Source organism: Mastigoproctus giganteus, chromosome 13, assembly GCF_048544385.1.
Source record: "Mastigoproctus giganteus isolate SK-2022 chromosome 13, ASM4854438v1, whole genome shotgun sequence".
NCBI lineage: Eukaryota > Metazoa > Arthropoda > Arachnida > Uropygi > Thelyphonidae > Mastigoproctus > Mastigoproctus giganteus.
In genome coordinates, this window is record NC_143587.1 from 84,847,095 (window position 1) to 84,870,379 (window position 23,285).

The 23,285-nt window shown below is 37.4% G+C and overlaps 1 protein-coding gene across 1 annotated transcript in view; it reads left to right on the plus strand.

The window, feature by feature from the left end:
• Positions 1 to 23,285, plus strand: part of LOC150076228 (uncharacterized) — a 744,224-nt gene that overhangs the window by 613,816 nt on the left and 107,123 nt on the right. Inside the window, exon 33 of the mRNA XM_090387291.1 lies at positions 3,818 to 3,949. Within this exon, the coding sequence (XP_090243417.1) occupies positions 3,818 to 3,949 (132 nt within the window). The remainder of the gene's footprint in view (positions 1 to 3,817; positions 3,950 to 23,285) is intronic.

Genomic DNA, 23,285 nt, shown 5'->3' on the forward strand with positions numbered 1-23,285 from the left:
CCCTTCTAAAACTCAATCTTGTCTTATATCTCGCAAAAAGGATTCTTCTGCTCCTATGCTTATCTTTGGTGACACTCCAATTTCGAGGCAAAATGATATATGTCTTTTGGGGATTACCCTGACTTTTAATCTCTCTTGGCACAAGCACATTACAAATATTGATTCCTCTGCATCTAAAAAACTTGGTTTTCTCTTTCGCTCTCGGCGTTACTTTTCTTCCAAACAGTTGTTCACTCTGTACAAATCGCAAATCCGTCCTGCCATGGAATATTGTTCCGACATCTGGGGTGGTGCCTCCAAAACCTCTCTCAGGCTTCTTGATTCCATTCAGAAGAGGGCAGTTAGGTTAATTAATGATTCATCTCTAACAGAGTCTCTCCACTCGCTGTCTCATAGATGTACTGTTTCTGCTGCATGCCTCTTCTCAGATACTTCCATGGGCACTGTTCTTCTGAATTGGCTTTTATAATTCCCGCTCTCTCTTTCAAAATAGTTCAAACATGTGCCGCCACCACCCAACATCCATTTACTGTCCAACTTCAAACTCACAGAACGAACTTTTCATCTTCCTCGTTTATTCATTCAACTGCCGTGTTCTGGAACAACCTTCCTTCATACGTATTTCCTGAAAATTATAATCTACAGAAGTTCAAGTCCAATGTCAACAGATATCTTCTTTCGTCTTCTCAACCTCCAACCCAAGCATGGTGCTAAGTACTATAGGTTCTAATATCTCTCGTGTTTGGGGTTTACATAAAAAATAAATAAAAAAAACTGACGAACTCTTACTATTTATCACTAATCGTAATTAGCTGTAGTGATACAATGAACAATTTATGAAAAGTAACAAAAAAAAAAAGATTATTTTAAATTGCTACTATGTAAACTGCCAGTAGTAAATGTTTTTATAACTGCAACATTGGTGCTAACATAAGACAAAAACTTGGACTTTTAGTGTGCTGCTGAAATCTAAAAATGACATTCCGGCTCATTCATTCAGCAGTAAAGCTTTTCAATACATGTTCATTTATTCATTCGGTCTGCAGAAAAACCTATATGATTCTACAGAACACACAGTTAATTTACAGTTTTTACCCACAAACTTAATTACACCTCTATTTGGCAATGTTAAGATTTGAAGGTCATTATTTATATAAAATAATAGGGTCAATACACTCTCTTGCTCTGTGCTAAAGAAAATTTAACATTTAAAAAATATTACTGATATTACAAATTTCCAGTATCTTTCATTCCTCGTATAAAGAATGGATGCTACTGCAAGTTTGTAATATCAGTAACCATTTTAACTGTTAAATTTTTTTGAAAGTTTAAAGTATTCAAAACATGAATTTGACATGATTGAGTGCTCAAAATCATGTCTTCCAATTAGCCTGGACAGTGTAGTGAAATATTCCACTTCTCTATTCTTACATAGCTTTTCTGGTCAAAGATTAATCAACAAAAGAATGCATTATATACTATTTCTTCTTGTCATATCTAGACGAAATCCTGAACAAAATGTATGTTACTTTCTACCTATGTCCCAGCTCCTGACATTTTCTTAAAATAGATCATATGAGGTGTGTGTGTGTGTGTGTGTGTGTGTGTGTGTGTGTGTGTGTGTGTGTGTGTGTGTGTGTGTGTGTGTGTGTGTGTGTGTGTGTGTGTGTGTGTGAGTTGGATTTGCATTAGAACCCTTATGTAGGAATGGACTTGTTTGTTACACTAGTGAAGGCTCAAAGTCAGAACCAGCTGATATAAGATTTTAGTTCGCACACATGACAATCAGTTTCTGAGTGTCTGCCAGGAAAACTGGGTCACCGTCAAACTATCTTTCTGACTTTGAATGTGGATTGATTCTGGGGCAAGATGTGCAAGTGTCAGTATTGCGACAGTAGCCAACATGGTTGAGTGCTTGTGTTCTGTGGTGACAAGAGTCTACTATGATTGGCTCAAAAGCAGTCAAACAACCAACCAAAGGTTACATATGGGGCAGCCACATGTGTCTGATGCCTGTGGTGCTAATTGTGTCTCTTCTCACAACACAGCATAGTGGCCCAACAAACCACCCAGGAATAGCAAGACAACCAAAATGCACGTACTATATGCCAGTCATTAGCTCATATAGGCTATGACAGTTGATGGTCTTCACTGGTCCACATGCTCATTAGACATAAGAAACTCTTACATGGGTACATAAGTACCAACACTGAACCACTAACATTTGTAAATCTGTAACCAGGTCTGATAGATCTCATTTCCAATTCAATCATACAGATGGGTGTATCCACATTTGGAGAAGGCATCATGAGGCCATGTCACCTGAATGCTCTCTTTTTTTTTTCCCCTTGGGTTATTTGGGGTTTTTCAGCCTATGACTGTACATCTGCATATTTGAGAGATCCAGTGAACAGTTTGCTAACTAGGCCAAAGCCTAGTTAGTATACGCTTACAATTATTTCTTAACTTCATATACACAAATTGTTCAAAATTTTTGTTCAATTAAACAACAAACAATCAAACAAAACTTTGTTAAACAGAAGGGCATGAACCAGTTACCTTCTATTAAATGAGATAGATTTAAGTGACAAAAAAAAAAAACTCCATCCATCCCAGTGAACTGGGTTACTCTTCCTGCATTTGGGAGGCAGGTTTCTACAAAAATAAGAAAAATGTGGCTATTTTTCTTATCCTTGCCTCTTGTACCTTGGCAACAAAACTTAAAATAGTCACAACAGGTCCTGTCAATGAAAAACGTAGACAAGTTATGCTCATTCATTTACAGAGCATGTCCCCCTTGCCAAATCTGCCTATAAATGAAAATAATTTATGCAGCATAGTATGATATGGAGAGATGACTCAGGCTCTTCACAAGGGTTTATAGGCCATTAAGAGACAGGCCAAGCTCTCACAGCCTGAGGGAAAAACCATCCCATCAACGAAAAAACACCAAGTCCATTGCCTATTTAGACTTACTTAATGTCCAAATTGTAGCCATGGACTTTGCGTCATAAATATATAATTTTAACATCAGGGTCAGATATACTGATACCATCCTCTAACAATTTGTCTAATCCATCCTTAAATTTATTCAAACTACTCACATTCACAACATCATATGAAAGCTTGCTTCAACAATTACTCTCTGGCTGAAAACAAATTTTAATATATATCATGCAACCATTATTTTTATTCTGGATTTATGTTCCCTTATGTATCATCCAAGAAAGAGTAAAGATACCATCAGCATTTCATTTATCCATTTAAAGCTTCAAACACTTAAGTAATTTTTACTTTCAGGTGCCTGTTACAGAACTGATGCAATTTACAGAACCAATGTCTTTTATACTAAGAGTATCCTTTTGTGTGCCTGACTAATCTTGTTGCTCTTCTCCACACCCATTCCAGCCAATCCACATTCTTCCTAAAATGAGGTCTCCAGACCTGTATTTCAAGATTAACCATTGCCTTATACATCCAGATAACCAACACCTTTTCCCTCCTGGCAAAGTTCATGTGTATCATTGACGAAACCCTGTGCGCTGTCCTATCCCATCAGTTTCTATCAATGATAGGGATTCTTCACTGCTCAGAGAATTTCATGTTGGAATGCACAATTACCTCTAGGTCTTTTTCATTATCCACTATCTTGAATGGTATCAACTAATTGATATATTATTCTGGGCAACACTTTTGGTTATTGCTTCCCAAATGCAGCAATAACCTTGACAGATACCTTAACTGACACTTAAAATTTAAGCCTTAATTTCTGCAATAAACTTTCATGATGTAATTTAAATTCACTTTGCTGTTTCAGGCCTCCCTTGAAGAAGAACTCGAAACCAAATTTACACATTTATCAGAAATGGAAAAACAGTGTACATTATTAGAACAAAGAGTAAATGAGCTACAAGAAAATTATCATCTTGAAAAGGATGCCAGACAAAGGGTGAGTAATGCTTATTATTGAGTTATAATTAATATATCATACTCATTATTACAGAACATTTCATAATTGAATTTATTGCTTTGGACCAATTAAATTCCATTGATTCAATAAATACTTGGTGTTTTGGCTTGGGTAAAGAAAGCCTGCACGAGAACGACGACAAACGTCGGATAACTTACGCGGTAAATTAGTTTGCCGATACGGCACTCTAGCGCTGCTCACTCGGTAAACAGACGGTAGGTGTTATCAGACTGGAGCAAAGTCGAGAACGATATACTGATTGACAGGTAGGCGTGGCAAACAATGAAATGATTGGTGGTGGGCGCGACAGACGACAAGCTACTGTGTAGTCATTGGTTGGCATTATGATGTGTATTTACCAGTAAAGAACGGTGCATAATAGTTTTGTAATAAACGGTGAACAGGTAATAGTAGCGATGAATCTTTTAAAGATGGAAGAAATTTGTAAGGAAAATGAAACGTTGCTTGATTTTTTGATGAAAACTAAATTGATAAGACCGAAATTGTACTGTTTTAAGTGCAATGATTATTTTAAACTAATTGAATCACGAACAGAGTCATGTGGAAAGTTGTGGTTTTGCAAAAAATGTTCTTCACGAGTTTCTTTATTGAAACATAGTTTTATGGAAAATACAAAAGTTTCATTGAAAAAGATAATGTACATTATATACTTTTGGTCAACGTGCACGCCAGTAACTAAGACAGCATTCCATCTGGAAATTTCGAAAGTGACAGCAATTAAGTTTTATAAGAAACTAAGAGATATTTGCGGATTGCAGTTAATAAAAAAAACCATTAAGTTGGGTGGATCGGGGAAAATTGTAGAAGCAGACGAAACTGTACTGGTAAAACCAAAACATCACAGAGGACGAAATTTAACTGCTAAGAAGAAATGGGTGTTTGGTGTGTTCGAAAGAGAATCTAAATTCGTCTTCATGAAATTGATAAAAAATCGGAAAGCAAAAACTCTTTTGCGCATTATTAGAAAAGTAGTGAAGAAAAATACTACCATCATAACAGATGAATGGCGTGCATATAGCCGTATTATGGCCTTAGAAAAAAAGAAGTACAAACATTTAACGGTGAAACACAAGGAACATTTTGTAGATCCACATACAGGAGCACATACGAATAATATCGAAGCCCAGTGGAAGAAACTAAAAAGTGTAACTAAAGGAGTAAATGGCAGCTGTAAACATATGTTGATGGGTCACATTAATGAATATATGTGGCGTCAAATTTATGGGAAAAATCATGAAGATACTTTTCACAATATTGTTACTCAAATTGCGAATAGCTATTCAGGTCCAACTGTATGATTTGTACTCATGAATTTTTTTTCTGAGAAAGTTTCGTTCCGTTCATTTTATGTTCTTCATTGTGTTTTTTTTTTTTTTTTTTCTCATATTAAAAGCAGATTTTTGGAGTTGATGAGTGCTTTTACTGTATTATTGATTTAGGTTTGGTTACGAAAAAAGGAAAAGGTTTCTTTGTTTTTCGTTGTATTTCATAACCTGAGCTTAAATGGTAGGTTAGGAAATAAAAGAGAAGGTTTCCTTGTATTTCGCGACCTAAACTTAAACGTTAGGTTGGGAAATAATAGAAAAAGAAAGAAAGATTCTTTATATATACAGTATACTGAATAGCTATTAAGGTGCTGATTGACGTTATGATACGTGTGTATCCGCATGAGTGTCTTTAAAAATAAAAGTACATTAATAAAAAAATTAATATTTTATTAATAAACAATTTATGTGCTAGTCCACTCATGATTCTAAAGAAAAAAGGTTAGGTTACCCCCTCCATTTCGGGAGAGGTTCAAGCTCCCATGGGATTCAAGTGGAGGTAACCTGACCTATTTTCACCATTAGGGCATATTATTGAACAAGAAAATAAAAATACGGTCATAAAAAAATTTATTTTTTTATGAATGTATTTCTAAATATGACTGATTCTAAAGAAAAAAGGTTAGGTTACCCCTTCCACTTCGGGAGGGGTTCAAGCTCCCATGGGATTCAAGTCGAGGTAACCTGATCTTTTTTTCACCGTTACAGTAAATGTTAGGGCATGTACGATTAGGACAAGTTACCATTAGTGCTGCTACAGTGATACTAAACCGATGTTATCGTGTGTTGTGTTCGTGCACCAATCAGCACGTCGTTTGCCACGCCTACCTGTCAATCAGTATATCGTTCTCGACTTTGCTCCAGACCGTTAACACCTACCGTCTGTTTACCGAGTGAGCAGCGCTAGAGTGCCGTATCGGCAAACTAATTTTCCGCGTAAGTTATCCGACGTTTCTCGTCGTTCTCGTGCAGGCTTTCTTTACCTTCGCCGGTGTTTTTATTATGGTGGCTTAGCATTAGCAAAGGCATATGATGCAAGAAAGCAAGCCTATACAGCATCAGCCAAAAAAAAATAATTCCATTTCACACATCCATTTATTCTAAAAGTTTGTCCGGCTCTTCCTTGAATTTATTTAAGCTATCAACTTCCACAATGACAGATGGAAGTTTGTTCCAGCAGTCAACTACCCACTGGCTAAAGGCAAATTTCCTCACAACTATTCCACAATTGTCTTTCCTCAATTTTGAATTTATGCTGCCTCAGGTTTGTAATCTGAGCAAGAGGAAGAATCCCAATTGAGCCTGCTGAATCCATTCAAGGCCTTTTTGCACCTCAATCAGAGATGATACAGTGTATAGTCTATAAAGTTTGTATGCATGCATTGAAATACAGAAAGCATATCACAAGTTTAATTCTGATATTTTGTTAACATTTTTGACTGTGGTATGAAAATTGTTTACAGAAATTGTCAAAATCATTGCTGTCGTCACTATGCACTTTCATTTGCTCATTGCAGAGAAGTGGCTTGTTCCTGTTATTCTGAAATTCTGCAATGTTGTATCCCATATTTCCTATCCATAGTTTTGGAAGATAAGTGGAAGACTTACTTCCACTTATCTTCCTCAATTTGGACAAGTAACAAGCCACACCAGTGGCTATACAAAAACAACAGCCAAATCCTCTGCTTGCACCTTCCAATGGTGGGACTGTTAGTAATACTGGGTATAACCCCCATGTGCAAGCGCACTGTGGGTGATCACCCAGATGTGAACCAAAGTAAGCAGGGGTCGAGGTGTGGCACTCACACGACACGGAGGATTGCCGCCCCTCTGCGTTACTAGGCAATACTAGGTGGTAGATGACTTTCATCAATTGGTGCAATACCACCACTTTGCTTATTGGAGGCTTGAAGTGGTGGAACCCATGTTTAGTCTCCAGAGTTAAGTTCCGTTTAACCCTTCCCATCTCTTCCATCATGCAGTATGACTGATGACTTTTGAAGTTATGATGGGCTTCATGGCGAGATCCAATCTTCTTTACATTTCCAGGGTACAGCTCTAAAATGGCATTCGCAGGCCGGCTGCTAGTAAGTACACCGGACCGAACCTATTGGTAAATCTCTAGGAGGCTTGTGGATCAGCTAGTATATAATCTTGCTACCTCTACTCTGCCAGATAGTGACTGCAGGGAGTCCTAGTATTGTGTATGCAGGAGGCATTGTCGAGGCCACGCTATGTCAAGGATATGGGTATATTCTTACCACGAGTACGGCATATCCAAAAATTTCATTACTTCATACAGCATGTCCCCTCCCACCATGAATTGTCAAACTAATAGAGTAAACTTATCTGCGAAAAGGTCTAAACCTCCCAAACACTTCCTAGTTCATTTCACAAATATACATGGTCTCAGTTCTAATCCATTTTGACTTGCAGTCTGCCGTATCAGTTGAATCAACTACTGCTCATCTCAGTTGCCCAAATTATACACTGTATGATTCTTTTCACCTCAAAGATGGTACTTGTGGATATGTCCGTTCTGATATTCCCTGTCAGAGACTTGGTAATTTGGAATCTCCTCTTTTCAATCTTCTCTGGCTTAAAATCTCTCTACTTCCTTCTATTAAATTCATCTGTTGTCTCTACTGTTCTCCCAACTCCACTAAATCACTTGGAGCTCTTTGACTTCCTCTCTTTGCAACTTGACTTTCTCCAGTCCAACAGCGAGGTAATTTTCCTTGGTGATTTTAATGTTCACAACTCCAGCTGGCTTCCATTTTCTAGCCACACCGACCCAGCTGGTCGAGATGCTGAGGCTTTTGCAATTACTAATGACCTCGCACAGATTATTCATTTACCTACCAGAATACTGGACAATCCTAACCATACAGCCAACACTCTTGATCTTTTTCTCACAAACAACCCTTCTCAGTACACAGTCGAAGAGTGGACCTTGAGACACCTTAGATCACAACTTGGTGATTGTCTCTTCTCCAATGGAGCCTTTATCTCATGGCTATTCCCAACCTCGTATTGTTTGGCATTACAAGAATGCAAAATGGGATGACCTGCGAGATTTCTTTTCCTTGGTCGGATTACTGTTTCAAAACTTCTGATGTGAACATTTGCTCAGATCATGTCAGTGAAATTATTCTTGTAGGAATGGAATCCTTTATTCCACACTCCACTTTAAAATCTCGTCCTTTATCTAAACCTTGGTTTTTCAATAAATGTGCTAAGGCTGTTCAAGAGAAGAACATTGCATATTGTAATTGGCTTGTTTCCAATTCTTAGGTTTCATTTTCTGCCTACACCAAAGCTCGCAACAATTGTAAAGCAGTTATTAATCATTCCAAACTAGATTTTGAACAGGCTAAGAGTAGAAAACTTGCTTCTTGCCCTAATGGTAGCTGTGCATTCTGGTCTCTTACCAAAGCTATTGGCCGCAACTTTTGCCCATCTCTGCTCCCACCTCTGTCAAAACCAGATGGTTCTGTTATCACTTCAACCAAGGATAAAGCTGACTTGCTGGCATCCCATTTTTCTTCCAACTTATGTATTAATGATATTGGTAAAACACCTCCCAGCATTCCCAACACGCTCCATTCAATGCCTCCTGTGGTTTTCAATCAAAAGGATAGCAGAAGGAATTTGACGAAACTTGATGCTCAGAAAGCTCCAGGTCATGAAGGTATTTCTCCACTTGTTCTCAAAACGTGTGTTCTTGAACTTACTCTTATTGTTTGCCGCCTTTTTCACTTTCTTATTCCAAAGGTGTTTTTCCTTCTGCTTGGAAATTTGCTCATATCCAGCCAGTTCCTAAAAGGGTGACAAATTTCTCCCATCGAATTATTGTCCCATTGCAATTACATCCACTCTTTCTAAAATAATGGAGAAATTAATTAACGGCCAAATCTTAAACTATCTAGAAACCTTCCATCTGATCAACGATCGTAGTATGGATTCCGTCAGTGTCGATCCACTGGTGATATTCTGGCTGCATCATCATCATCATCAGCCATTTTCAATCTACTGCAGGATGAAGGCCTCTCCAGCAACTTTCCAGTTCCTTCTGTTTTGAGCACTGGCCATCCATTTACTACTCAAAAACTCATGAATTTCATCTATCCATCTCCGCCTTTGTCTTCCAGGTTTACTTCTAGCTCCTCTTGGGTACCATTCTGTTATTTTCTTAGTCCATCTGTCATCATGTCTTCGAGCTATGTGTCCTGCCCAAGACCATTTTAGTTCTTTAGTTTTGATAAGAATGTCCTTTACTTGAGTTTGCTGCCTAATCCATGTGTTTCTCTTCTTATCTAACAGTCTGATTCCCAATATAATTCGTTCCATTCTTCGCTGTGTAGTTCTTAGCTTCTCTTCCATTCTTTTGGTGAGTGCCCAAGTTTCACTTCCATAAGTCATGGTGGGGAGTATACATTGATTCATTATTTTACGTTTCAGACAAACTGGGATATTGCTCTTCAGTATGTGACTATATTTCCTGAATGCTATCCATCCAAAATTTATTCTTCTCTTGACTTCCACCATTTATCATTATTACAGCTAATAACTTGTCCCAGATAAGTATATGACTCCACCTTTTCAATTACTGCTCCTTCAATCATTATTTCCCTTTCCGTGGCATACTTGTTTATCATTACTTTTGTTTTAGCCATATTCATCTTTAATCCAAAATCCTTACTAACTGTGCATAACTGATTAAGATTTTCCTCTAATTCTTTGGGATCGTGGCTTATGACCACAATGTCATCTGTAAATCGTAAATGGTTTAGGTACTCTCCGTTCACATTGACTCCTTTCTGCGACCAGTCTAATCTTCTGAAAGCTTCCTCAAGGGCAGCAGTAAACAGCTTCGGAGATATTGTGTCTCCTTGTCGAACTCCTTTCTCGATTTTAAATTTGCTACTGTCTTTGTCTAGTCTAATAAAGGATGTAGCACTCTCATATATTTTCTTCAAAATCATAATATATGGAGTATCTATGACTTGTCTTTCCAGTGCCCGAAACATTGCCTTATGCTGTATGGAGTCGAATGCCTTTTCATAATCCACAAATGCCAGGCATAATGGTGTTTTATATTCATTTGCTTTCTCCATTAGCTGTGATATTACGTGAAGGTGATCCATAGTTGAGAATCCTGTCCTAAAGCCAGCTTGCTCTTTCGGTTGATTCTCATCAAGTATTCTTTCTAATCTGTTAGTAATGACCCTTGTGAACAACTTGTAGATATGGGATAACAAGCTAATTGGTCTATAATTTCCAGTTTCTGATTTATCTCCTTTCTTATGCAGCAAAACTATGATTGCATTATTCCACTGCTTAGGCATCGCAACTTTTCTAATGCACTTTGTGAAGAGCCTTGCCAGTTTTTGTGTTATGTCTCTTCCTCCCAATTTTAACAACTCTACAGTAACTTCATCTTCCCCCGGGGCTTTCCGATTCTTCATTTTCTTCAGTGCATGTTCTATTCTGGCTTGTGTTACCCATTTATGGACAAATTCAATGGAAAAGTTCTGTGTAACACAAGCAATTACCCTTGACATCTCAAAGGCTTTCGATCGTGTTTGGCATAAAGGTCTTCTAAACAAGTTTCCATCTTATGATTTGCCAAATGTTTTTTGTAATTGGTTATCCAATTTTCTCTGATTGCTCACTGAGGGTGATGGTAGAGAGCCATCTACCATCACCCTCTCTGATTGCTCACTGACGGTGATGGTAGATGGCTCTCTATCTTCTACCTTCTACACTAATGCCGGTGTCCCCTAAGACATTCTTTCCCTCACTCTTTTCTTCTTCTATATTAATGACCTTCTAACTTTGACTGGAAATCCAATCCATTTTGCTGATTATAGCAAATTGCATTCCATTTTCCAGTTTGAGAAACCTTTTTCTGCTCAATCAGCTTCAACTTCTTGAATATCCGCTACCATTTCCTTAAATGCTGATCTTCAGGTAATTCTCCAGTGGGGAAAAGACAACTTAGTTGATTTCAATCCTTCTAAAATTCAGTTTTTTTGTATATCTCGCAAAAAGGATTCTTCAACTCCTATGCTTATCTTTGGTGACGCTCTGATTTCTAGCAAGATGATATATCTCTTTTGGGATTATTCTGACTTCTAACCTCTCTTGGCACAAGCACATTACAAATATTGCTTCCTCTGCATCTTAAAAACTTGGTTTTCTCTTTTCCTCCAAAAAGCTGTTCACTTTGTACAAATTGCAAATCTGCCCTACCATGGAATATTGTTCCCACATCTGGGGCAGTTCCCCCAAAACCTCTCTGAGGCTTCTAGATTCCATTCAGAAGAGGGCACTTAGGTTTAATGACTCATCTCTAACAGGTTCTCTTCACTCGTCTCAAAGATGTACTGTTTCTGCTACATGCCTTTTCTGCAGTTACTTCTACGGGCACTGTTCTTCTGAATTGACTTCTATAATTCCCGCTAGCTCTCTCTCTCAAAACAGTCCGAACATGTGCTCCCACCAGCCAACATCCATTTGCTTTCCAACTTCAAACTCACAGAACCAACTTTTCTTTTTCCTTGTTTATTCATCAACTTCTGTTTTCTGGAACAACCTTCCTTCATAAGTATTTTTTGAAAATTACAGTCTACAGAAGTTCAAGTCCAGTGTCAACAAATATCTTCTTTCGTCTTCTCAACCTCCAAGCCAAGCACGGTACTAAGTACTATAGGTTCTAATACCTCTCATGTTTGGGATTTTCATAAAAAAAAAATTCCACATCAGGTTGGAAACCTATGATTTGCAATTGCTTTTTACTCTTTCAGTTTTCAGTATTTATTTTGTCAAATAACTGACTTTCCCTATGGAAGCAACATTTGGAACACCTTTATATATTATTTTCAAATACAGATTTCTGCTGTTCAAATGCAATTACTGCTCATATTTAGGGTAGAGAATAGCATGCTTTATCATGTTAAGATCATGTCCTCGGTGGTGTATATATTGTGGTTTTATTTTGCTATTAGTCAGTAGTGGCATCTCCACTACTAACTTTTTTTTTTTGTGATTCATTTGTGCTCTTGTATAATTATTATTATTAGCCATATGGTACAAGGAAGCCTGAGGCTTATGCTGCACAAGGCAAAAAAAAAATTTCTGAATTTACCCAGAGAGAGAGAAAGAGAGAAGTAGAAGGGAATCACCAAGAAGGATAAGATAATTGGTTGAATATGTATGAGTGCTGAAAGCACTACACTGCATTTTGGATTTTAGTATGGCACATTTAGTCTTTAAATTGCATATGCTCGGTCTAATGTAACTAGTACAGGTCAATGTTGAAAAAAAAGTCACAAGTTAGGGTTAAATTGGAAAATGTCGCAATTCTTCCCAGACACGATAGGAGAGAGTATATGATGAGAGCTTTGTTGATCAATTCGGCCCTGGAGAGATTGTGCAAGGCTCATGGGGAAGAATTTTTTTCTGCATGGTCTGTGCTTGCTAACAGGAGAGATTGGTTTTACAGGGATGGGATACACTTAAATAGAAAGAGTGCAAAAATATTTGCTGATGCTATCGAGGCAGTGTTAGGTGGGTTGGAAAACTGCTAGCTTGGGGAGAATTCACTGACTAAAAGATGAACTGTAGCCGCAGGCACAGATGAAACTGATTCTTGCACTGCTTCTGTTGTAATGAGTAGCAGCCTAGAGAGCAAGTTGCTGGGGACTTCAAGAGCTGCTGGGAGTCATCATGGAACCAGTAAATACATGGGCTGTGTTAGGGTAACTAAGAGTAAAAACAAGTGCATGTAGGGCACCTCCATAGCCAGGTGGGAAGGAGCAGCAGTGCGTAGCACACGCTTCTTGATTAGACCGGGGTTCAAGCCCGTCTTGAACCCCGGGATGCGGAAAGGTCAGAGAATGATCACCGCATATCCCGAAGCAATATGGCCTTAGTTGCTAATGCTCCTAAAAAACCAAATAACAAACAAACAAACAAGTGCATGTATACTTGCATGTACAGTCAGTCCTCGTATAACACGTGTTTACACTACATGAATTCGCTTATGCACGATTCGCCTTTGTGTTTAAAAGAAATGGCAGTCAGACCAGAATCACCCCAACTGAACGCAACACGATAGGAATGAAGAGAAGATTCTGAAAATGTATTTATGTTTTTTATATCAGTGAAGGGGAAACACATTTCACCATAATAACGTAAAAACCAACACAATTCCAGCTATTGGTATAATCGCAAATGCAATTAGATCGACTTTATAACAGATTCCACTAGCAGAAACGCGACTGGAAATTGTTTTTATTGTTTTATGGTAGTAACCCCTAGAAATGTGCTTTAGTAAAATGTGAGGTGTTAATAGTGTATCTCTTCCTTTATGGTGTTGTTTATTCAGTTGCTACACACACGCAGCTTTGTTTATATGTATCAAGCGTACCTCCTTGTTTTGTAATTGTGCTTTATTCCCTAAAAATGAGTAAAATACTTAAAAGGTGTGAATAGGAAGCGTCTTGGTGAAGATACTGCAGATTCAGAGAGAAAATGAAAAGCGATATCGATAAACAGAGGCGGACTGGGTCAAAAATTCTTACCCGGGAAAATTTATAGTGGCCTCATACTATGGTTTATGGCCAAAATCACACCGGCCTCTGGCCCACCGAGGTTTCCCCGGTAAGGCTTATGGCCAGTCCGCCTCTGTCGATAGAGACAAATTTTTGAAATTATGAAATGCTTTGAGCGAAATGAAAGACCATGTGGTATTGCACGTGCTACAGACCTAAATGAGGGAAGGCCGAGAATTACAAAGAATGCAGAGAAAATAAAAACAACTTTCATAGTAGGAACAACTCAAAGTGTAATTAAAATCCATTAGATTAAGACACAAAGAACTGGAAGAGATGGAATGGCTGTCATCTGTTTGGATAGAAAATCAAACAAAACACAAGTTTGCTTACGATAGAAGCAAAAGCATTAGCAATATTTTATTACATAATAGTCGTAATAAAATACGTATGGTAAGTATTTTATTACAATTATTTATTGTGTTTGGTAATGTTTTGGTTACAAATGTGTGTTAAATCTTGGGTGGCCGGCACCTAACCCAATTTTCCCATAGGCCCTGTTGTTTATATTGCACGATTTTGCATTGCACGAGAGTTTCTAGGAACACAACTATCATGCTATACGAGGACTGACTGTATACACTCATGCTAGAAGCATAGTAAATAAATCTGATGTACTTGAAGTGCTGATCAAGATGTCAAAGGCAGATATTATTGGGAAATCAGAGACATGGTGTCATAAAAATATAAGCAGTGCAGAATTGGAATTTGGGGAACACAATGTGTACATAAAGGATAAACAAGGTAGGAAGGAAAGAGGGGTTATGCTGTTAGTTAAGAAACACATAAAATCTAAGGAAGTGCATTCAGTTTACATGGTTGGACAGTGCAATGTTGAGTCAGTTTGGTGTGACATAAGCACTGAGAGGAAAATTGAGAGTAGGAGTGTGTTCTAGGAACTAATGCCTCTGATGAGTACAATGAACAATTGTGCAGAGAAATAGAGCAGGCCAGTAAATCAGAATGTCTTGTAATGGGGATTTTAACTTTCCAGATATTGACTGGAACTTGCGGATTGGTCACTCACACGCTAGCAAGACTTTTGTGGATTTATTGGAGGCTTGTTTTCTACAGCAATGTGTTCGAGGGGCAGCCAGAGGGAGTAATACTCTTGATCTCATTATCAGCAGTGATTATTCTTGAATTAAGAATTTGCAGATAAAGGAACAACTAGGTGACAGTGATCACAGTGTACTGATGTGGGATTTACTTAAAGATGATCAAGGGTAAAGGGAGTTTTTGCTTTCGTAAAGGTGACCACAGTGGTCTCAGACAGTTTTTAAATTCTGTACAGTGGGATCAACTGATGATATTATAAAGAGTGAAATCTAAATGGGAAGCCTTCAATGAATTAATCTTGGAAGATACTAGGCTTTTCATACCAAATAAGAAATACTGTTCAAGATTTTGACTTAAATGGATATCACATGACCTAATGAGGCTCGTGGCAGAAAAGAAAAATGTGTGAGATGCATATAAATTATCAAGTGACAGAGAATCCTATAGCAGATATAAGCTAGTCTGTAATCAAGTCACAAAGGAGGTTAGGCAGGTGAAGGCAGATTATGAGAAATCTTTAGCAAAGGATGCAAAGAAAAACAGTAAAGAGTTCTTTACTTATGTAAACTCTAAAAGGAAGGGGATGATTCAGATTGGTCCACTTAACATAGATGGTATAACTATTGATGATTCTGCTCAAGTAGCTGATAAACTGAATGAGTATTTTGGCATCTATATTCACACATGAGGAGTTGTTCAAGGAGGGGAATGCCAGAAGTTTATCAAACTCTAACAAGGAGCTAAATGATTTTGTAATAATGGAGAGCAAAGGGGAGGAGAAATTGTTGAAGATAAACATAAAAAAGGCACCTGGAGCAGATGGAATATATCTGCCCCAGATAGAAATTAAATCGAAGGAGGCAGCTATGGAAGTTAGCAAACCCTTGGCCATAATTATGAGAGCATTCTTACATTCTGGGGAGGTCCCCATGGACTGGTGATGTGCAAATGTATCCCCAATTCACGAAGGGGGTTCAAAGGATGACACAAATAATTATAGACCTGTTAGTTTAACTTCTCTTCCAGGGAAAATAATGGAGTCACTGATTAAATAAGTGATGCAGGATCACCTAGACAAGACTGCAGTAATAGTTCAGACACAACACGGGTTTGTTAAGGGGAAAGTCTTGTCTTGCCAATTTGATTGGATATTACGATGTGGTCACAAAGGAACTGGATGCAGAAAATTATTTTGATATCATATACTTGGATTTCTGGAAAGCTTTTGATATTGTTGCACATGAAGACTGCTGTACAGATTGGAGCAGTATGGCATTAAGGGCAAGTTGCAATGGATTAAGGGATGGTTGATTGGGAGATGGCAGAGAGTGGTAATAAATGGGCACTGTTCTACATGGACTAATGTTATTAGTGGAGTCCCCCAGGGTTCAGTGCTGGGCCCATTGTTGTTTTGTGTATTTAGCGAGGTGATCTGATTGAGGTGTATAAGGCCCTGAATGGGTTGAGCAGGCCAATGCTGATGGGATGCTTCTGCTTGCTCAGATTAAGAACCTGAGGGGGCATAGATTCAAATTGAAGAAAGACAGTTGTAGAAAAGATGTGTGGATGTTTGCCTTTAGTCAGCGGGTAGTTTATTGCTGGAATAGGCTTCCATCTGTTGTTGTGGAAGTTGATAGCTTAATTAAATTTTAGGCTGAACCAGACAAACATTTGGAGTGACCAAATAGGGATGAAATGGGAAGTTTTTTTTTTTTTTTTTTTTTTTTTTTGGCGATTGATGCTGTATAAGCTTGCTTTATTGCATCATATGCCTCTGCTAATATCAATGAAGATATATTAGGCTTGATGTCCAAGTTTGCAGATGATACAAATGTTGGCTGCCTGCCTGGCAACCCAAAGGTCATGGGTTCGAATCCCACCTTGGGCTTGGATCAATGTAAAATGCAAAAATTTTGGGAGGTGCATTATGGCCACAGAAGCTGATGCACCAACAAATACCAAAAAAAAAAAAAAAAAAACAAAGGGTGGCAGGTTGTTAATGATAGTAAAGACAGTATGCTACTGCAGCAGGATCTAGATAAGTTAGGCAGATGGGCTGAGAAGTGGCAACTGAAGTTTAACATTGACAAATGCAAAGTGCTGCATATGGGTAACAGTAACCCAAAAGAAATATACCAATTGTGTGGTACTACACTCAGGGAGGTGGGGAATGAAAAAGACCTGGGAGTAATTGTGCAGTCAGATATGAAGTTCTCTGAGTGGTGCAGACGGGCTGCCAGAGCAGGTCATGGAGGTTTGTCAATGATATATAGGAATTTTGCTAGTAGAGACAAGGAGGTAATTATCCCTTTGTATAAGGCAATGGTCAGACCACACCTTGAGTACTGCGTCCTGGTCTGGAGGCCTCATTTTAGGAAGGATGTAGAATTGCTAGAATGAGTACAGAGAAGGGCAGCAAGATTGGTGAGAGGAACAAAGGGGTGCTCTTATTAAGAGAGGCTTAAGTTCTGCAAGTTGCAGCATCTGGAGACTAGGCACCTGCAAGGTGATCTGATTGGGGGGTGTAAAGCCTTGAATCATTTGAGCAGGCTCAGTGCTGATGGGATACTTCCGCTTGCTCAGATTAAGAACTTGAGGGGCATAGATTAAAATTGAGGAAAGTCAGTTGTAGAATAGATGTACAGAAATTTGCCTTTAGCCAGCGGGTAGTTGAATGCTGAAACAGACTTCCATCTGTTGTTGTTGTGGAAGTTGATATCTTAAATTAATTTAAAGCTGAACTAGTTAAACATTTGCACTGAGCAGAAGGGTGAAATGGGAAGGGGTTTTTTTTTTTTTTTTTGGGTGATGCTATATAAGCTTGCTTTCTTGCATCATATGCCTCAACTAATGCTAATATTGTCATTCATGAAGGTCAAATCTGTGGCAGTTCCAGTGGGGGAGGGGGTGTTCAGGGAGTTCCCTCCCCTCTCCAGAACCCAAGTAAATTGGAGCAAATACTGTGTTTTGTGATATAAATTATAGTATGATAACTATTCATATTCTGTCTGCATACTACTACTACTACTATTGCTGTGTAATGGCTTCTTAAAAATTAGAGAAATTCATGCATAATTTTCAGTTACTGTTAATCACATATGTCATCATAATCATCGTATCATTTCTCCTATCTACAAAAAAAAAAAATCTAGATCCTCCAGTGTGTCAGATAATGGAGTTGTCTCCAATCATTTCGTACTAGTCCTGCACAATAGAATGTTGGCATGCATTTCTTCTGTTAAATTATTTTCAAATTACGATACCATTACAAAATCTTAACAAAAGCTTTGTTATGTTTCAAACAAGCAGTTACTTCTTCTCTTCATCTCATATTAACTTGGGTTACCAAGTTAATATGAGAAAACATCTTTAGAAAACATAAGGTGCAACACTTAACATTTCAAACAGGACATTTAGTGGAATATTATATCAGAGCAAGTTCCCATCCATACAAGATCCAGTGTTTTGCATGAATTGTCAGAATGTGGCAAGTTGAATTTCTTATAGTTCTTCAGATAATTTTCAGAGTTTCGAAACTCTGAAAATTGCCTACTGAATTATATGTGATTCAGTTCAATATCAAAACCAAGCCCATCTGCATCTCTCAGAGAACTTCATGACTGACAGTGTCATTACCTCTAGGTTTCTTTCATTCACCACTACCTTGAGTGTGGTATGGTACAACCCAATTGATATATTATTCTGGGATTATTGCTTCTCATGTGCAGTAGCTTGCATTTAATTCTCATGTGCAGTAGCTTGCAGTGTTAAATTCGATTTCCAGTTCTCAGGCCATATATCTAGTTTTTCCAGGTCTTGTTGTAGTAGCCATGAGTCCTGTAATTAACCACCCCTCTGCCTTTGTATCATCTACAAACTTAGACAATAAGCTTGATCTTCATCTATATCAGTATTAAATGTTAAAAACAACAATGGACTGAGCCCTGGGGGACTCCACCAATAACACTGATCCAAAAAGAGCATTGAACATTTATAACTACCTTCTGTTTTCTACCACTCAATCATCCTTTTATCCATAGCAGTAACCTTTCCAATTTGTACAGCAGTGTTCCATGCAGAACAGCATCAAAAGCTCTACTGAAATCTAAGTGTAATGTCAGAATTATTTTTTGCATCCAGTCCCTTTGTTACTTTGTCATAGTAAGTAATAGGTAATCAACGAAGATCTCCCCTTAACAAATCCATGCTGTGATTTTCATATCGTGCAGTACTTCTTTAACCACTGACTCCCATTATTCTTCTTGGAACAGAAGTCAAGCTTACAGGCCTGTAGTTACTTCACCCTTTGATTCCCCTCCTTGTGAATGGGAGAGAGATTTGCACATTTCCAATCTATAGGAGATAAGGATGTGAAAGGAGTGAAGGTGGAGTTGGCTTTCTGGTCCATAAAGATGTAAAAAACAACATTTTGGAATTCAAAAGTACATCACCAAGGGTGTCAAGACTGCTACTCGGCATTTCTGAGAAGTACAAACTAAAGGTTATAATGATTTATGCACCAACATCAAGCCATGATGATGAAGAAGTTGAAGAAATATACACCGAAATTGAGAGTCTTCTAGATGAGCAGAAAACCCACTACACTATCATTATGGAGGATTTCAATGCTAAGGTTAGAAAGAGACAAAACAGTGCAGAAAGGGGAACTATAGGAAATTTTGGAATTGGTGAAAGAAATGAAAGAGGGGAAAGACCTGTGGAATTTGCAGAATCTCAAGGAATGTCAGTAATGAACACCTTTTTAAAGAAAAGGTTGAACAGAAAGTAGACATGGAAGAGCCCAAATGGATTAACAACTGATGAAATTGACTTCATTCTCACTAACAGAAGGTATATTGTGAACAATGTTGCCATTCTGAACAAGGTAAATGTTGGAAGTGATCACAGAATGGCAAGATAAACACTTGATATAGATGTAAGAAAAGAAAGGAAAAAACTGACTCAAGTAAATAATACGAAGGTCTTTAAGATAACAGAAGAGGAGAAAAAGCAGTATGTACTGGAACTTAGGAACAATTTTGATCTTCTGCAGACCTTTCAGGACCAAGATTTCAATGAGAAATACAACTTTCTGAAGGTGATATAGTCCAAGAAATACAAAGAAGAAAAAATTTGTCAAGAAACGCTTGTCATGATGAACCAAAGACAACAAATGAAGAGCAAGAGAAACACTGACAAGAAAAAAATTGAGTATACTGAGTTATGCAAAGCCATTAGAAAGAGACTCAGAGAGAACATTAGAAGATTTAACACAAGAAAAGTAGAACAAGCATTAAGGGAAAACAAAGGACTTAAATCAGCAGTCATGAGCAGTAATACAGAAAGACAAATGATACTGAATCTGAAGAAGATGGTGTATTTATAAATAGCAGAGAAGGCATAATTCAAATAGCAGAAGACTACTATAAAAAATTATGTAAGGAGCAAGGGAATGACCAGCAGTGGGAAAGATGGATCACAAAATTTAGCAACACATACAACATACCCAATATCCTACCCGATGAGGTAGAACATGCATTGAAGAAAATGAAGAATCAGAAAGCCCAGGGTGAAGATGAAGTTACTGTAGAATTGTTAAAATTGGGAGAAAGAGACATAAGACAGAAACTGGCAAGACTCTTCACAAAGTACATTAGGAAAGGCATGACGCTTAAAGAGTGGAATAATGCAATCATAATTTTGCAGCCTAAGAAAGGAGATAAATCAGAAATTGGAAATTATAGACCAATTAGCTTGTTGTCCCACATCCACAAGTTGTTCACAATGGTCATTACTAACAGATTAGTAAGAATACTTGATAAGAATCAACCAAAAGAACAAACTGGCTTTAGGACAGGATTCTCAACGATCACCTTCACATAATATTGCAGCTAATGGAGAAAACAAATGAATATAAAACACCATTATGCCTGGCATTTGTGGATTATGAAAAGGCATTTGAGCATAAGGCAATGTTTTGGGCACTAGAAAGACAAGGCATACACATCCCATACATTACGATTTTTATTGTGAGATTAATTTTTGTGGAATTAACTTCACAACTGGGATTAACTTCATATTGTGGAATTAACTTCGCAATTGGGTTGTCATTTTTGCAAAACTCCTTACCTGCCCATCCACCGATGAAAGGCCAACAAGCCTTATGGTGCCATCTGGGTGGTGGTGCCCACCGAGAATAAGTAACAATAGTCTTCTCTATTAGTGAAGTGTTACTTATTTGAGGTAGTGCAATATATGGTAACTCGTTGTGAAGGATGAACACAATATGAGATACAAATGAAATTATGCACTTTACACTACTATCATAGTTTTTTTCTTTAAAAGTTGTCTATGGTGTATCTACACCAATATTATATAAATAATCTTAAACTCTTAAAATATTATGCGTAGTAGCATTTAATTTCATTTTAATATTATGATTTTGAAGAAAATATGAGAACACTATCTCCTTTATTAGACTAGACCAGTGTTTCTCAATCTTTTTTTAATTATCACCCCCTAAAAGGCTTTTTTACACAATTTTTTTTTTCCTAATCATCCCCTAGTGAAAATTTAAACAAGAATATACTTTATACTTACTCCTTTTATTCAATGGGATCCTTGAGCCTGATGCTTCTTAGCTTCAATGTTCGGTATAATGTTAGCAATGTTTGGAATGATATTAGTAAGTTTAATTCTGATCTCTCCTCTTGAACATGTATCAATTCTGTTTCTTTCCTTTGTTAATATTTTATTTACTGAACTAAAACCACTTTTAACCATATGAGACATTGGAAAACAAAGAAGTACTTTGGCCATTTCAGGCCACATTGTTGGATAAAGAAATTTAGTTGTTTTTGATCCCACAACTCAGCCATTCCACCATTTCGAATTTATATTTGCATTCTTCATTGCATTTAAATTATTATTATAATTATTATTAGCCATAAGGTGCAAGGAAGCCTGAGGCTTATGCTGCACCAGCCATAAAAAAAAAAAAAAAAATCCTCTGTTACCCTGAGAGAGAGAGAGAGAGAGCGAGAGGTCGAAGGGAATCACAAAGAAAGCAAGAAGAATGATGATATCCACTCAGGACCCTGGGTTTGCCAAGCCCATACTCACCAGATGTGAGCAATGAGTTCTTCTTGAATTTTTTCACTAGCATACCCAAAATCACATCCAATTGGATCTAACATGCTGGCTTCACTTCAGAAGAAAATAAATCTAGTTTTCATTTCACCTTTTAATGAACACAAATGATCTGAATAATTCTTAAGATCATTCTTGGTGAAAGATTCATTGATTTCAGATAATTCTTAAAGAACTGGACTAATACTTTTTGCAACCAGATGGTGTCGTTGCACAATGCAGTGTATTGCAAGAACTTCACTTCGGGACATACTTCCTTTAGGTGGGCTATAAAACCTTTGTCTTCCAACCATGGAAGTAGCCCCATCAGTGGAACAGGATATCTAATTTTCCAATGGTGCTTGTTTTTCATCAAACCATGTTTTTACAGCAGCAAAAATGGATGCTCCATTAGTCAGTTTCTATAGATTTTACAAACAGCAACTATTCTAGCAGTTTACAGTCATCATCGAAATAATGAACGTATGCCATTGGGAAGTGCCTTATTGTCAGTAACTGTGAATTCATCAATATGAATAGAAAATATTCTCGTTTTTAGTTTGTCAATTAGCTGCTCTTCAATGTTAACTGGCATCTCATTGATTTGTTTTCAAATTGAATTGTTGCTCAATGGCAATGCTTTTAAAATACTGGAGGGATTTTGATGCATCATTGTTGAAATTACAACAGTGTGAGCACTACCAGTTTTTGCAATGATTTCTTCAATTTTATAAGAAGCAATCATTCCATTGTCATTTGTTTGTGTGTTCTTCTTAAATAAGGAAGTAACAGCATTACATTGTTCAAAATTCTGTTTTAAATTTTTAAAATATTCTATATGTTTACTAACTTTATCAGGATGTTTCCTTTTTAAGTGATCTTGATGGTTTTATAGCCTCATTTGAAAAATAACTATTACGCATAAGACGCATAGGCTGTCTTGACTCGAATGGGCTTTCACTACAACCATAAACTAGATATTCATCCAGATACTGTTGATACTTTTTCTTTCCAGCACTTGACATGATTGATGATGGGTTGAATAACTACAAAGAATTAAATAATAAAATATAAACTATTTTTATTGAATGCTCATAGCCCATGTCACTCACAAAAGCACTGTGGATCAAAAAAAAAAAAAAAACTTCCACAAGGAAACAAAAA